We start from the raw sequence: 15,952 nt of genomic DNA on the forward strand, positions 1-15,952 counted from the left end.
AAAGTATTTTGGAGGGTGACTAGCAACTGTCTAGAAAAGAGGCTCAAAGGAGATGGAACTGCAGGCAGGGGGGGTTTCGGGTCTGAGGACCTAGTCTGGGGACTTGGACGTGGAGTGAAATGGGCATGTGCCAGAAACTCAGAAGAAGGGAGCAATATATTTAGAGACCTGGGGATGGAGGTGCTGGGAGAGACACCCCTGAAATGTACACTGAAATGATACAATGTTTATGAAATAAACCAAGGGGAGCCTGAAAGGGCTCAGTGTCCTTGCTTGAAGTATAGCTACAAGTACTTTGAGAGGTACTCAAAGCCTTAATAAAGGATTAACTGTACAATTATTCCAATTTGGGGAATTAGAAAGATTATATCTAAATCAACTGGGATTTGGTAATTTTGTGAAGCCTGCTTTAAAAAGTTTCAGTTTCCTTCCTCAGATTTTCATAGAGAGACTGAAAGTTTGATATAAGTACGAATTTATTGACATCAATTTCCTTAAGCTATTATTCCAACACAGCGAGGGTACTGACAAGCTGAAGACAATGATAACAAACCCACAAGATCTGAAGTTTTCAAGCCCTGCTCCCTCCAGAACAGAGAGAGAGAGAGAGAGAGAGAATGATTACATCTTCAAAATGAATTGCAGACTGCTTTCAATTATAGCAAGAAGTAATGACAGTTTGACAATGTAAGCATTTTATCCAGAAACATATATCTGTTCCATAGATACCAAATTGATTACCATATCATTGAGTTTGAAAATATACAAAATATTTGTTGTTCTTACTTACTGAAATTAAAACCTAATTTTAAAAAGTGCACAGTAAAAACAGCATAAGGAAACCTACAATATTCATGGTATGTGTACTGTTTTCCATTTTACTGTCAACATCAAATTCTGTATTTGCCTTACTGGTTACAAATATATTTTAAATATTTCAAGGCCATTTATAACAGTGACTACTTTGCTAGGTCCAACAACACTCCAGCTTCCTGAAGGCAGCCAGCACTGGACGTGGAGTCTCGGCCCCGCAGCTCCGCACAGCAGTAGCAGCTCTGGAAAGAAGTCGCCAACCAGCTATCTGTAAACTATCGACTCTTGTTCTTTCTAGAATTACCCTGTGCAAAGAAAAATATCAACAATAAGAACGCCAATTTCTAGAAAAATCATTCACACAGTTTAAGACCAAGCTGCCTGGAAGCTATGTTTCACTGTGGAAAACTTTAGCTTCCAAGAGGGAGAACAGCTGATAAGCTTGCATTGCTAACTTTTATTTAGAAATCACAGAGCAGTTTGTTACTTTTAACTCTTCCCACTTTCTCTGTCCATGGACCTTATTCCCCTGGGGTCTGAAGACAGGCAATGAAGTAAAAAAAGAAAGCTATCTTGGATTTATCAAACCTCAAATATTCATTTTGTTCCAAAGACAAGGTAGTTTATGATTTCATAAAGCTGATAAAAAATTTTAATCTAAACATGTTCCTTTGCTGTTGAAATAAACACTTTTAAAAGGTCTTAATAGGTACTAATATTGAATATGTGCCAACTGACATCTCAATGACAATGATTACTGTCAAAAGGAAGATCAGATAACCGTTGAGAACAAGTTAGAGGGAAGATGTCTTAACTTATTCCCAATTCCCTCCATATGGAGATTAGGACTTTCCAGTGTTATGTAACTTCTTTCTGGAGAAGTTCACTTTTTAGGAAAACATTCTAATTAAATTCCTCTATTTAACTATTACAAATAAATACTTTTTTTTTTCATGTAAGTGAGAAATGACTGCAGAACACAAACATTAAGAGCAAGATAATAGCAAACAAATGGTTTCAGGATGTTTACTTGGTATCCAATGGAGACCATGTCAACTCAGCCATAAGATGATGCTATAGCAATTTAAATGACTAATAAATGGGGGAGGTCAAAATATAGGGACCACAGAATGATCAGAGAAAGGTTAACAACAGAAACTACAAAGTTGACTTCCCTGGTGGCACAGTGGTAAAGAATCTGCCTGCCAATGCAGTGGACACAGGTTCAAGCCCTGGTCCGGGATGATCCCACATGCTGCAGAGCAACTAAGCCCATGTGCCACAACTACTGAGCCTGCACTCTAGAGCCCGTGAGCCACAACTATTGAGCCCTAGTGCCACAACTACTGAAGCCCGCATGCCTAGAGCCTGTGCTCCGCAACAAGAGAAGCCACTGCAATGAGAAGCCCATGCACTGCAAAGAAGAGTAGCCCCTGCTCACTGCAACTAAAGGGAAAGCCTGTGCTCAGCAGCAAAGACCCAACACAGCCAAAAATAAATAATGACTAATTTTTTTTAAAAAAAGAAACTACAAAGTGAAGAAGGATCTCTAATTCAGTGTTTTGTTAATGACAGATATTCTAAGGACTAGATTAAGAAGTTCTGAGAGGGCTTAAAAATCCCCTCACTTCTAAAGTGGCTGCAATACAATTACCTTTGGGACAGTGAGTTTTGCTATACTCAACATTAACCCTTCTCAGTTCAGAACCAAATGCCTTCTGCAGCTCTGAGATCTGAAAACTTTCCCTATAATCACTGCTACTTTTTTTTTTCAAATGTTAGGTGCTAAAGCAGGCTTTCTCCTACTACTTGCACTAACCTATGTGCTTTCTACGTGAGTCAGCCATTGTCCTGCTGGAATATCAAGAGGCCAAAAGGGTTAAAGGAGGCATTCTTCAAGAGGACCAACACCCGACCCCCTACCTCCAAGCTCAAGTTTCCTGAAGCACAAGTACTGGAGAACCCTAATCAGAACCACATTGGCTGGTTACGATCATCACAAGATGTCCCAGAAAAGCATCACAGACATTCTCTGAAGCAGCCAGAGGCCAATCAATATCATGAAACTACACTGAGATACAAAATTATATAATGCAGATCCATGATGCGCTTTCCAAGGGGACACCGTCTGAGCAGGAGGCTGCCCTGCACCACCACTGGCAGATGCTGCAATGAAGCTATGGTTTGCTCACCTCTGTGTCCTCCCCAGTGCCAGCATACAGCAGGAGCCCAATACATGCCTGCTAGACCAGGGAGGGGCAGCAGTGGACTTCCAAGAGCGCAGGCTACAGACAGTAAATTCAAGCTGCTGGTTCAATTTACTGGCAGAGTTTTGTCTGTTACCAAAATGTGCCAAGCATCTGAGATGATGCATGAAACCAACTCTCTGGCCTCCTGAAGCTTACCTTTCATGGTAGGCGTATATACATTATGATACAACAAAGAGACATGATATGTGGATATGCATTTCAACAAAAAAACATTACCAATATCTACTGACCCCAGCAAGTTTCTAGAATTAAAAGGACAAGGCAGTCCTAGGTTATAAGGATATGTATGAGAATAAATTTGCTAAAGAAGGTTACTCATCAACAGCACCATTTTAGATTCATGTAAATAAAGAGTAATCTCCATCATAAACCCTCTAAAGAGTCCTCCTAACTAACAGAACATAGCAGAAATGCCAAAAATGGCCAAAATGCCAAAAAGCAACAGACACTGTGTTACAGCCTCAGAGGTCAGACCTCTCGACTTATAACTCAATCAAAGAATCTTCAAACAAGTGAAATGATTTATAAACACTTCAAATCTCTTAACCTTTTTGCTCCTGAAACGCACAGCAATGAAATACCTTATATTAAACACATTAAATATTAAATAGTACACCGCAGAGACCCCTCCCTCCCCTACCTTACTGGACATCTTTAGTGTGTCAATCTCTTCTTTCTGTTTAGATAGTGTCTCATTCATGCTGCACAGGTGGTCACTCATCATACTTAACTGATCCTCATAACTCCTCTTGGTTGTTGTCAGCTCATCCTAAATGGCCAGGGAAAAAAAGAGAAGAGAAAGCAAAACCCCACTGATCATACCACTCTTGAGGTTTTTTAATTTAGACAAAAAAATCGTTGGAAAAGCAACCTATCAAGACAACCTATCTGATCAATTCATATGAAGGTTAAGCCACAGGCCTAACAAGAGAACAAAGTTAAAAGAAACAGGGAAGAAGTTTTTCTCGGCCTTCAAATTATGTTCGGAATTTCTTTGCAAAAATGAAAAAGTTTCCTTCTATGCCATGTATAAAAATGTCACCAAAAAAACAAGAGGGCTATATGATCCTTCCCAGTTCTCTTAGGTCTTCCTGAGCCTCTGGTGAGGTGGGGATGGCAGTCTCTGGCACATGCCCACCATCCCACACCTCGATGCCCACAGCCCACTGGGCAGGACCCTCCCTGGAAAAAGCACCTTCCTTTCTCTTTCCATCTCTCAGGCTCTCTTTGGCCCTTTAAAATCTAATCCTGTGCTCCTGGCTGATCTGATACACGAATCTGAAATCAGGAGGAAGTGTGTGTTGCTGTGTTAATGAGTTATTTCTTTGCCTGTATCACGTTTATATTTAACAGGGGCTTTCTGGAAACAAGGCTTTAAAACAAAGCAGTGAGTAAGGAGGAATATTTTGCAGCCCTACCTTTCAGTTTACATCAGTTTTATGGATCGGTAAAGAGAAGGAACAGAATCACGTGAATAGAACAAGCCTCCAGCCCGCCATGACAGGGACTAACCGGGAGGAGGAGAAAAAGGAAGGACTACGGGTAAATAAGTACTATTCAAAGAAATGCTGACTACAAAACTACTTACAATTAAAACCAAGTCACAGAAATAAATAATAAACTACTTCTTGCCTGACATAAGTGAGACTTTAAAATGAGTTAGAAATAAAATGGTTAGAAAAGTGTTATATCTAGAGGTCAAACGCCACCATTTGAGAAAGGAAATGCTGATTTTTTTGTCCCAAGAACTTCCAATGAAAAGACATACTAACACTGCTTAGGTAACATGAACTCACCTGAAGTCTGCTGATGTTCTGACTGGCTACTTTCATCTCTTCTGTCAGTGCCTCTTTAGACTTTTCAGCCAAGGCCAGTCTTTTAGAGAGTGCTCGGCACTGTTAAATCAGAAAACATTCCATTACCCCAGGGAGCATCTCCCCAAAGCAAATTTACTTCAGGGAAGGTTACTAGGAAACAGTCCCCAAAACTGAAAGTACTTCCTCCCTTCCTTCCACAAGTATCTGTTGAATATCTACAGGCCTTGTACCACACACTGAAGCACACAAAAGAAAGATGTGGTCTTCACTCCCATCATTTTAATAAGGAAAAAAAACAGTCTACTAACCAAAGCTCATCTATGTTTTTTCCTAGCTGTAGCCTGATGACCAGTGGTTACAAAAACCATAAGAAGTTTCTACATTTACCCAAGACTCATTTACCCCCACACTGGATGAGAAGGGAAGTAGTTATTTCAAAAGTGATCAACGGCATCATGCAGTATGAATCCTAAGATACTTTTCTTGTGTTTTAAGTCCTTTATTGGAGACCATATCACAGGAACAATAAAAGCTTTCCAGCCCCACTCTACAGATGAAAAAAGAAAGTGAGTGCACAACTTTAAAGATCCCAGTTGCTTTCTTTGGGGGTTCTACCAAACCAAGAGTATCCAGAGATAGAGAAGAGCAAGAAGACAAAAGGAAACTTCTATTTCATGCTATTGTTCAAAGAGGGTGTGCCATTAAAAGGACCACTGAATTTTCTGATAAACCATGAGACTGACAAGGAGGACGCGTGAGACACATTTGAATGCTGTGTCAACATCAGATGTTCAGACTGACCATTCCAGTAATGCACAGAGGGTCACCACTTCCTGTTTACAGACAAGGAAAAACTAGAACAATTTTAAAATTCTTGTATCACAATTGTACTGAAAGAATTTACCAAGAAAAGCAAATCTCTTGGAAATAAAAGTCTCAGAAATCCCCCAGTTACGCATTTCATTCCTCACAAGAGAATTTCAGGAAAGTTCAGCCAACCAAATCAACCACCCTCTATGGACTGCACGTCTATGTGCTCAGCACTGAACCTGAAAAAGAGGGAGAAAGTTTTGCAAAGCATGGGTCCTTATGAGGATGACAATCAAGTCTAAGAGAGGAACTCAGAAGGCACTTAGGGACGGACACGATTGTGTGGTGCACCGCGTGGCTCGGATGGTAAGCACTGCAGAAGTTCTGTGGTGAGTCGTCCAGCCTGCTGTCCCCTCCGTCCTCTACAGCCCGACAGCTAACACTACTGATCATCAAACAGGTATGCAACACTAAGCTAGGCACACCATTTATTTCAGCAGGAAAAAAGAAGCAAAGCCCTTCTCCACTCCTAGAAACTAACTGGCTTCCTATCAATCTCTCCAGTTCTATAGAATAAGAGAAAATCACAAAGTCACATCCTAATAAAGGGTGTTGTCTTTCCTTTGTCAATTTCCTTAACCATTTAAAGCGTTATAATTCTCCATCTGACATCTATAACTAACCTTTTAATAAAAAGTTTCCCATCAGAGACCTTACAGGTATTCTTATATGTTGAGCGACATCCATTCTGTCTTACCACTTGTTTCTCACTTTGACATCTGTAATTTCTTCCTTCATTTTCTCCCCTTCTCATCAATGAATTTGTATACTTTTATTACCTTGCATAGCATTTTTCTAATCCTCTTAAGAAAATGAATTATTTGGTGAGGGAAGAAGAAAATGTAACGAAAAGAAAGATTTTATAGTTTTTAAAGGTTGAAAACTTTTATCATTTACAAAAGCTTATTTCCACAAACTAGGGAGTATTAAAAAAAAAAAAAAAAAAAAAAAAAAGAACCAGGCATACTTTGCTTTGAATTTCCCCAACGAAAATTCCTTGACATATGAACGTTACCTGCCTATAACTGTCTAAAACAGGTAATCTATGATTATAATGCTTCAAAACACGTTACATAACCATAAGAAAGGCTACCTGTTATATTCATGTTATACTGTAATAAAGATTTTTGGTTGGTATGTGGACCAATCTATATGAACCCTATCCCAATCCATATTGCAGACACACAGACTCTGACCTCTCTCTTCCGGTGAACAGCAGGAGGCCAGGACAGTGACCTAATTCCTGAAGGGGTCAGGAAAACCTCCCTGATCCAGTTAACCTTCCACTCACCTCAGCATAAAAATGCACCGACTTGCTGTCAGCCAGCTGCAGCTGAGACGTCAATTCCACTATCCTTGCCATGTAGTGATTTCTAATTAAGTCCTCCCGAGAGTCCACATCTGGAGCCTAAACAGAGCACACAGAGCTCAATAAATAAATGCCAGTGGGATGGAGCAGTTCTAAGAGAGAGGAAAAACAAAAAAAGATTAATATCGCTTCAGTGAGAAAAAAAAGACGTTTTATACATTGTCATTTGAAATTTGATGGGAAATCATATTTTTCCCACCCCTCGGAAAAACCTCAGACAGGGCAGGTAAATATATATTGCAAATTTCTTTTACTTGGCACCCTGCCTATCTCACAATGAAGCTGTGGCTTCAAGAGAACAAAGCAGAAGTGACGTCTTGGGAAGCCCGCCACCCCTGGGGCCATGTCTCTCCACTCAGTTTTTACTTGCCACACACCTAACTTTCAAAATCTCCTCCATCTGTCTGACTCCTATGTCCTCCTCTAACTGGAAGAGAACAGAGGAAAGGGGAGCATTTATTGGAACTCCTAAAAATATGAACATTCTCCCCCCTCCCCCTCAAATTATCTTAGGATAGCTCTCATGCTCTTAAACATACTAACAAATTAAACTATTTCTATAATGAACAACTTATGGCCCTTGTCCTGGACTAGTTTTCTACTACTTACTCTAGCAATGACATACTACTCCGTTTAATTTAAAAATATATGCAGAAGTTGAAGATTACCTAAAGTATAAGGCCAATAAGGAAATCAAAGGATTTACCAAACTACTTGAACTATATTTACCAGTTCACCATACTGACTGGTAAGCTGAATGACTTCAGTGTTCTTTTAATGGTAACTTGTAACTTTACATCTTATAATATTTCAAAACTAAAATGTGCAAACCTATCTACAAGCCAAATCTGACCTGGGTTCAGTCACTTGAGGGCTGAAAAGAACTACCAAGCCTACTGATGGTCAAGGCCCTCAAAGCCCTGCTTTGCCAGCCAGCCCACTAGAAGAGTATGGCTCACAGCCTCCTTCACATGCCAGCGAGCTGATGGCCGAGCTCGCACCACACCTTGTCAAACTGCCAAGTCAAGTCATTCAAGGAGGCAATTTCAGACAGGTTGCAATTTGTTGGTGCCTGTTAAAACTGACCCACAGAGAAAAGCAACATGGATCTACATTTGCTAGAACTGTCAGAAATGCAATTAGATGAAGCTGACTTTTGTAGGACTCTGTCAACAAACATGTGGCCAGATATTTACTAACAAACAACACGATGTGAAGCACACATTACCTCACTGTCAGACGTCCTGGTTAAAATCCCAATCTAGAATATAAAGGAGAAAAAGTTTTAGAAGAGACTACACTTCAAACACAATAGCTTAAACACTTATAATATTTTTCTCTTCTCAGTTCACACTGTTTCAAAGCACACTAGCAGGAATTCCCTGGCGGTCCACTGGTTAGGACTCGGTGCTTTCACTGCTGTGGGCCTGGGTTCGATCTGTGGTTGGGGAAGTAAGATCTCACACGCTGCGCAGCGTGGAAAATAAAGTAAAATAAAATATAAAATAAAATACACAACATTAAAAAATAATAAAACAAAAACGAACAAAAACAAAAACCAAAGCACACTAGCAGTGGAGTTCTAAATCACCCTCGAATCAATCACCTTTCAATATAAAGAAGCTGGACCTATGGATAAGTAACCACATTCACGACTTCTGTCGTGAGGATAGTGACCATGGTTAATGACCATCACTATCTCCTCTATCAGAATGCTGTTAGCCGTTTTCACTGAAACCCAACAAATTGTCTGGGAAGAGAGAGAGAAAGAATAGTTTTTAACTCCTCTTGTCATTGCTGCACTTACTTCCAAAGCAGCAGCCAAGAAGCCCTAAAGACAGTTTTATGGTGACCATAATAACTAAACATTTCAAACACAAAACACAAATAGCAAACTCTATGGCTGAAAGGTCAAGAGGAGAAAGAAGAAATATCATTATGACATTAATAACTATTAATTTCAGATTTAAATTAATGAAAAAGAAAATGTAATTATAGACACATTATAAAGTGCTGCCAGGTTTTTCAAAGCTTGCTTTTGTGGATTAAGAGTTCAAAAACAGACAGTAGTCATGGTTCTTGAATTCAGGTTATTGTTCAAAGTGGAAGGGCATGTGCTTGGGCTCAATACGTTAAGGAAACTATTGGACACAGTCTCAACAGATTCTGTCATGACACCCAACAAACAGTTTTCACAGATTCTAAATAATATCCTCAAGAGTATTACTCTGAACTGTGAGCAGTATATGAATGTTATGCTTACCCAACTGTAAAAGGGTCTTTTACAAGACCTTTTTTATAGAGGAGCCATCATTTTCTACACACTAAAGCAGGAATAAAAATTAGTCTTTCAGTTAAAAACTGTTACAGTAACACACTCATTATTTTAATTTTATACATTCAAATATGACTACATTTGGCAAAATAAATCACAAGCATGGGATTTATCCCTTATCCCTTTACTCCTGGGTTATGGTTTGAGAATGTGGTACAGCACACAGTCCTGCAAAGGAATGGAATCATATAACTTCAAGGAAAAGTTACAACATTTATAATTTCAACATTTCCTCATATGCTGCTGATGAGAGTATAAACTAATATAGCCCTTTGAGAAAATAATTTGGCAATAAAGATCAAGGAACTTGAAAACATTCATGCCTAGCCCTGAGAATATACCCCAAAGAAACCATCTGAGATGCAGAAAGAATCTTATGCATAAAAATAAGATGTTATTTAAAATAAAAATTATAATCAATATCCAACCATAGGTAAACTAAGGTATATTCTATATAGAATACTACGGAATCAATAATTAAGTTTACACAGAGTTTCTAATAATAGGATATTATGGTTTGTGTATTAACATTACACTAAAAGATTTAAAATTTTACATAGTATAATGTCAACCAAGTATGAAATTTTGTAGGAAAAAAATGTTAACAGTGGTTGTTGGGTATTCAGGAAAATGTCAACATTTTTTTTCTTTTACTCTTCTATATTTTAAAATTATCTACAATGTATTGTACATGTATTGTTTTATACTTGAAATATAAATTTTAAAATTCTATTAATTTAAGCAATGCTTTTTAATTTCAGCAAAAAAAATGGAAGCTTGTATCTTTCTGTGCTTTTTCTTTCTTGGGGTTACTGATCTCTTTTATTACAATAAATAACAGGTGGCTGAAATGTTCAAATTACAGTCCTAGATATGTTAATGAAACATAATAAGCATTTAACTTTCAAAATGCTTTAGGGCTAGAAATACGAAGTTTCTATCTGGTGTAACTTTTTCAGCCCCAAAGGAATCAGAACCAAAGGCATTTTCTGGGGACTTGTAAGGTGAGTTTCCTTTGCTAATCAATTAACTTTAAAATGGGCACAGACTTGCTGGACACCCAAGAGGAAGACCATAGAAGGACACACACACACTTAGGTCACTTAAGTTCACTTGGGGCAGGATGGGAGGTTTGGGGGATGGGGCGATAAAAAGAAAGGCGGAATAGGAAACGTCAGGGAAGGCAAAAAAATGCCATCTCTTTTTACCTCTATTGTCTCCGGGTTATTTTTGGCAGGAATCTGCCACGTGCAGAAGGGAAGGAGAGTTATATGTGAAGACAATTCTCTCAGCCTGAAATACTCATCTCCTGCCTTGGCCTCCTGCTCATTTATGAAACCCACCCACGTTACCTGCTCTGGAATGTCCTCCCGGAGCCCTCCAGGTGCCTTCTCTGTGATCCCATAGCACTCTGGACAAATGTCTATCCAGGCTCTCATTCCACTAGACTGAAAGCAACTAAGGGATGGGAATAGATTCACCACATAGACTAGACTATGAAAAATGCAAGAAGGCCAACCATGTCTTGGTTCTCTGACCATCAAAGATAATGCCCAAAACTTGGGTTCATGGAAAATGTGGCAATTCAACTGTACCTTAAATGATGGGAAGAGTTTTGAATTCAAGAAAGTCTAGAAGAAGGAAAGAGGAGTTGGAAGGCAAAGTATTTGAGTATATAGGGGATGGGAGTTATGAATAAACAGACAACCAGGCAAAAGAAACAGCCTGAACAAAGACAGGGTAGCAAAAACACAAAAAACATTATCAAGAAAGAAAGCTCGGTTTGAGTTTGTACAAGGAAACACAGAAGAAAGGTAGTTTGGAATAGGTGTTCACAGACCTTGAATGCCAGACTAACATGTAGATTATATCCTATAGATAACAGGAAGCCACTAAAAGTCTAGAAGCAACAGAGTGCATAATCAGTAGTATACTCTAGGAAAATTACTATGCTAGCACCTTATAAACTGGGTGGGAGGAAAGAGATCCTTACCAGTTGCAGACAGAAATAGAAGAAATCCAGGCTATGCACACACATGCTAATCAGACAGACGACTGAAAGTAATAGCAACTTCCAAACTCACCAAACCCAAACAGTCATCATCGCTCACGGCACAGCAATGTTTGGTACTAAAGGCTTCCCACGTCCCTGGGAAACTTTCTCACTTATGTATGTAAGAATAATGCTCTCCTTTGAAAATGTTCAAACAAAAAGTCCTCAACTTTCAGCAACTGACATTAATGACTTAAATAAACCAGTGTTAACAACTCGCAGTACTTCAGAAAGGCAAGCCGTCAACGAGTAAGTGTGTCTGCTGATCTGTTTTCTGACACCCATCAGAGCACAAGGCCGTGCTGGTTAAAAGGGAGGGTGTGGACCTAGATGTCCTGGATTTGAACCATAATTCCATCATTTATCAGGTGTGTGACTTCAGGTGAGTTACTTCACTTCTCTGTCCCTCAGCTCCCTCATCTGTAAGATGAAGATATGATAGTACCTACAATCTCACAGGATCTGTGCGAGGACACTGAAGAGTCCTCAGAACCATGGCTGGCACATGACTGCTGCAATCACATCACTGTCATCGGTGCCCTCCCTGGTCTGGTGCCACAGTTACTCCCTGGCCAGCACCAATTACCTAGCGCAAGTAAGAGAAAACGGAGGGAGCAGATGCAGGGGAGCAGGGAGAGAAAATGGGAGAAAGAAAAAATCTGACCCAACAGAGAACAGTCTGACCTGATCTATAAGACAGACTCTGAAGGAAAGTCCAAAGATGAGTGCTGGCAGTGTTGCACTTCCCCACATGGTACCTGAACTGATGTTAGAATTCTGCTCTGTTCGTTCAACGTCCTTCTAGGCAGTCATCCTCCCCTATCAGAGGCAACGTGCAGCCCTTATCTCTGGGACTCAGATTTGCCATCCAGGGTCACACAGGATCGTTCAGTGAGCGGTAGTCACTGCTCTGAGAAGTTCGGTTTATGTTTTTCACTTTTCTAAAAATTTTAATTCTTTTTTCTTCCTCTACATTTTATTATGAAGTAAAACATTTTTAAACATACAGAAAAGTTGGGGGGAAAGTATAATAAACATCTGTGTAGCCACCATCTACATTCGATATTTAATAATTTGCTCATGTGCTCAACTTACCTGTGTGTGTATATATTTCCTGAAGAATCTGAAAATATGTTTGCAGATATGATGATACCTTACCCCGAGTGCTTTGGCATTTATCTCCAAAAAATAAAGATATTCTACTAAATAATCATAATACCATTATCACACCTAGGAAAACTAACAATAATCCAGGTTTCTGACACTGTTAAGGTTCAGTGAGGTCTGTATACGCCTTGAAAATAAAAGCTATTTGTTTACTTTGCTATCAGGTATGCCCTGAATCAGATGCAAAGTAGATGTGAGAAGGACCATGACTTGCTCTTCAACAGCATCAGTGAGCTACAGGGGAGTCACACGTCTTAGGACAGGGCCTTCAAGAAGTACCATGGCTCTCCTCAAGTTTCTTAAAAAATGCTTACAAAAATATACTTAATGAGATCCTTCTAATTTTGAAGGTTTTTTTTCCTTCCCTTCCTTATTTCTCATTTTCTAGGTTTTCTAATTTTTTTTTTTCCAGTGGGCAGAATACTATAATCAGATAACTTTTCTCAGTGTAACTTTGAACTCTATAATTCCAATCGAGATGCCTCTTCACCTTCTAAATCACTGCAGTTAAATAAATGGCAAGAAATATAAAGCTGCAAAATAACTTGTCAGTATATTGCCTTATGAAATACAACTAACCTGATGGGTTTCTGTGTTATACGTATGTCATAAAGCTTTATACTACCTAGGAATATACCATGTCATTGATTAAAAATGGTATTTGTGGCCATTTCTTTAAAAAGTTAGGCATTTAGCCCTTGGTCAGAAACATAACCCCCTTATAACCAATGTTTCGATGGAAAAACAGAATCATCTTAAATTTGACTTTCTATATCTTCTCCAGGAACACAGCCCTTACCATGGAGAAGTCTCACATGTAAAATCAAAGAGAATTTAATGGAACTGCTTTTTGAGGGGGGGCATCTGGCTTACCAACCTGTTTTTTCTAGAGCACATGGATTACTCCTGTTATAAACTGACATGTAAGTTAGCTGCTTAACACTTAACACTAAGATGGATTCCCACCAGTTAGCATTAAAAAAAGAAGACACTTACCAGACTGGTGCTGTGAATGGGCTCCGGCAAGGCCTTAGCGGACACTTCTTCCTGGCCAGTAGCAGTCACCACGGCAGCCCTTTCCTGGGCCACCCCAACCACCTGCCCACTATTTGTGCTCTTCAGTTTATCTGCAATTCGCTGGTTTTCTTTCTCTAGCTTGATTTTAGCTAACTGTGCTTCCAACATCCAATGTTCTTTTTCCTGCTCCAGTTTAGAAATCTTCTCCAAACTCTGCTGAACCTTGAAAGCAACAGAGAGTTCTGCACCTTAGAGGATGATGCAGACAAAAATTAAGTGGCCAAAAAATAAAATGTAAACCAAAACTGCTTCACAAATGTGAAAACAAGAAAGCTTGATCCTGGAATAGGGAAAGCTTTATTAAACAGGATACAAAAAGCACAACCATAAATTGAGAAACTGAACTAGAATGAAATTTAAAAATCTCTATTCATCACAAGGTATAATAAAGAGATTAAACAAGAAAGCCACAAAGTGGAAAAAGCATGCATCCAACAGCAGACTAATATCCAGAACATAAAAAGAACTTCCGTAAATCAATGATAAAAAGATAGACAACCCAATAGAGAAACAGGAAAAGAAAGAGACTTGAATAGGTCCTTGAACATTACTATAAACATAAAAAAGAAGGTATTCAATGTCACTATTTATCAAGGGAAAACAATTAAAAACCACTCAAATGACTAAAATGAAAGATAGAAAATACAAAGATGGGCATATTTGTGGGGCAATTGGAACTATCATGTAGTGCTGGGAGGAATGGAATTCAGGACAAACACTTTGAAAACTGTTCGGCAGGATCTTTGAAAACTGAACTTATACCCTATGACTTAGCAATTCTACTTCTAAGTATATGCCCAACAGGAAAACATGCATGTTTATCGAAAGGCAAGTATAAGAATGCTCGTAACAACCCTATGATAGCCAAACACTTGAAAACTACCCAAATACTCACAAACTGTAAGAATGGGTAAATAAATTATGTACATTCACACAACAGAATACTCAACAGGATGAAAATGGACAAATTACAACTACATATAACAGGGATGAATATTACAAATATAATGTTGAACAAAAGAAGCCAGACCTGAAAGAGATACTGCCTAATTCTCACTTAAAGTTCAGTGACACCTCCTTGGTGGCGCAGTGGTTAAGAATCCAACTGCCAATGCAGGGGACACCGGTTTGAACCCTGGTCCAGGAAGATTCCACATGCCACGGAGCAACTAAGCCCGTGCGCTGCAACTACTGAGCCTGTGCTCTAGAGCCCACGAGCCACAACTACTGAGCCTGCATGCCACAATTACTGAAGCCCGCGTGCCTAGAGCCTGGGCTCTACAACAAGAAAAGCCACTACAATGAGTAGCCCACACACCGCAACTAGAGAAAGCCTGCGCGCAGCAAAGAAGACCCAACACAGCCAACAAGTAAATAAACTAAATAAAAATAAAAAATAAAGTTCAGTATCAGGCAACAGAACAAAGAATGCAGGATAATGGTTATCTCTGGGGAAAGAAGAGAGTAGTAACTGGATAGGGGCATGAGGAAGGCTTCTGGGGTCCCAGCAATTTTTTTTAAGGCACATACCTTACAGGAACAGAGATTCTTTTTAAAAACTTTTATCTAGCTACTGGTTACATTAATGTGTTTACTTGTGAAAATTCCCTGCAATATATTAATTTATATACTTTTCTTTATGTATGTTATACTTCAATAAGAAGTTTTTCAACACAAATGACAGCCTGAGAATTAAATAAAAATAAAAACAATCTTAGAGTGAATTCCAAATGTTTTACCAACTATCACGGTTAAGCAATTATCACATACCACTGTTGATGGTATTTTCCTACTGGTATCCCATTGAAGCCTCTAACAGTCCTACAATCCTTACTTCTCAAAGAGGAGAAGTGAAGTCCCAGCAGCTTGACCACCTGCAAAGCTAACAGACAGCAGAGCCAGGATTTGGGACCTCATGTGTCTGGCTCATAAGTCTGATTCTTTTCACTGTATCACACTGCCTCCCACTGGCTCAATTAATCCTTACGAGACCCTGAAAGGTAGATATTATCCTCGCTTTAGAGAGGCTGGATGTGAGACCCAGAGTGCTTATCAGACGAGCCTGCAGCTGGTCAACGGGCAGAGTGGGAAAAGCAATAGCTAAACTGGTGTCAGTTGGTACCAACTTCTGAAAAAAATAGTACCGCCTACTTCCAACTACCCCTCAAATTCAACTGACCA

General features: G+C 39.3%; 1 protein-coding gene across 5 annotated transcripts in view; it reads right to left on the reverse strand.

Annotated features, from left to right (window-relative positions):
* Positions 1 to 458: 458 nt before the first annotated feature.
* The window catches only part of PPP1R21 (protein phosphatase 1 regulatory subunit 21), a 63,907-nt gene continuing 48,413 nt past the window's right edge, over positions 459 to 15,952 (reverse strand). For 3 of the 5 annotated variants that reach the window (XM_057742633.1, XM_057742636.1, XM_057742635.1), the window contains 6 exons: positions 13,691 to 13,933; positions 8,368 to 8,400; positions 7,062 to 7,178; positions 4,880 to 4,978; positions 3,724 to 3,852; positions 459 to 1,118 (listed from right to left, as the gene is read on the reverse strand). In XM_057742633.1, coding sequence (XP_057598616.1) covers positions 1,089 to 1,118; positions 3,724 to 3,852; positions 4,880 to 4,978; positions 7,062 to 7,178; positions 8,368 to 8,400; positions 13,691 to 13,933 — 651 coding nt within the window. In that variant the 3' untranslated portion in view covers positions 459 to 1,088. The other 2 variants (XM_057742638.1, XM_057742637.1) reach the window with 2 other exon arrangements.

The sequence above is a fragment of the Hippopotamus amphibius genome, chromosome 7, assembly GCF_030028045.1.
Source record: "Hippopotamus amphibius kiboko isolate mHipAmp2 chromosome 7, mHipAmp2.hap2, whole genome shotgun sequence".
Classification (NCBI taxonomy): domain Eukaryota; kingdom Metazoa; phylum Chordata; class Mammalia; order Artiodactyla; family Hippopotamidae; genus Hippopotamus; species Hippopotamus amphibius.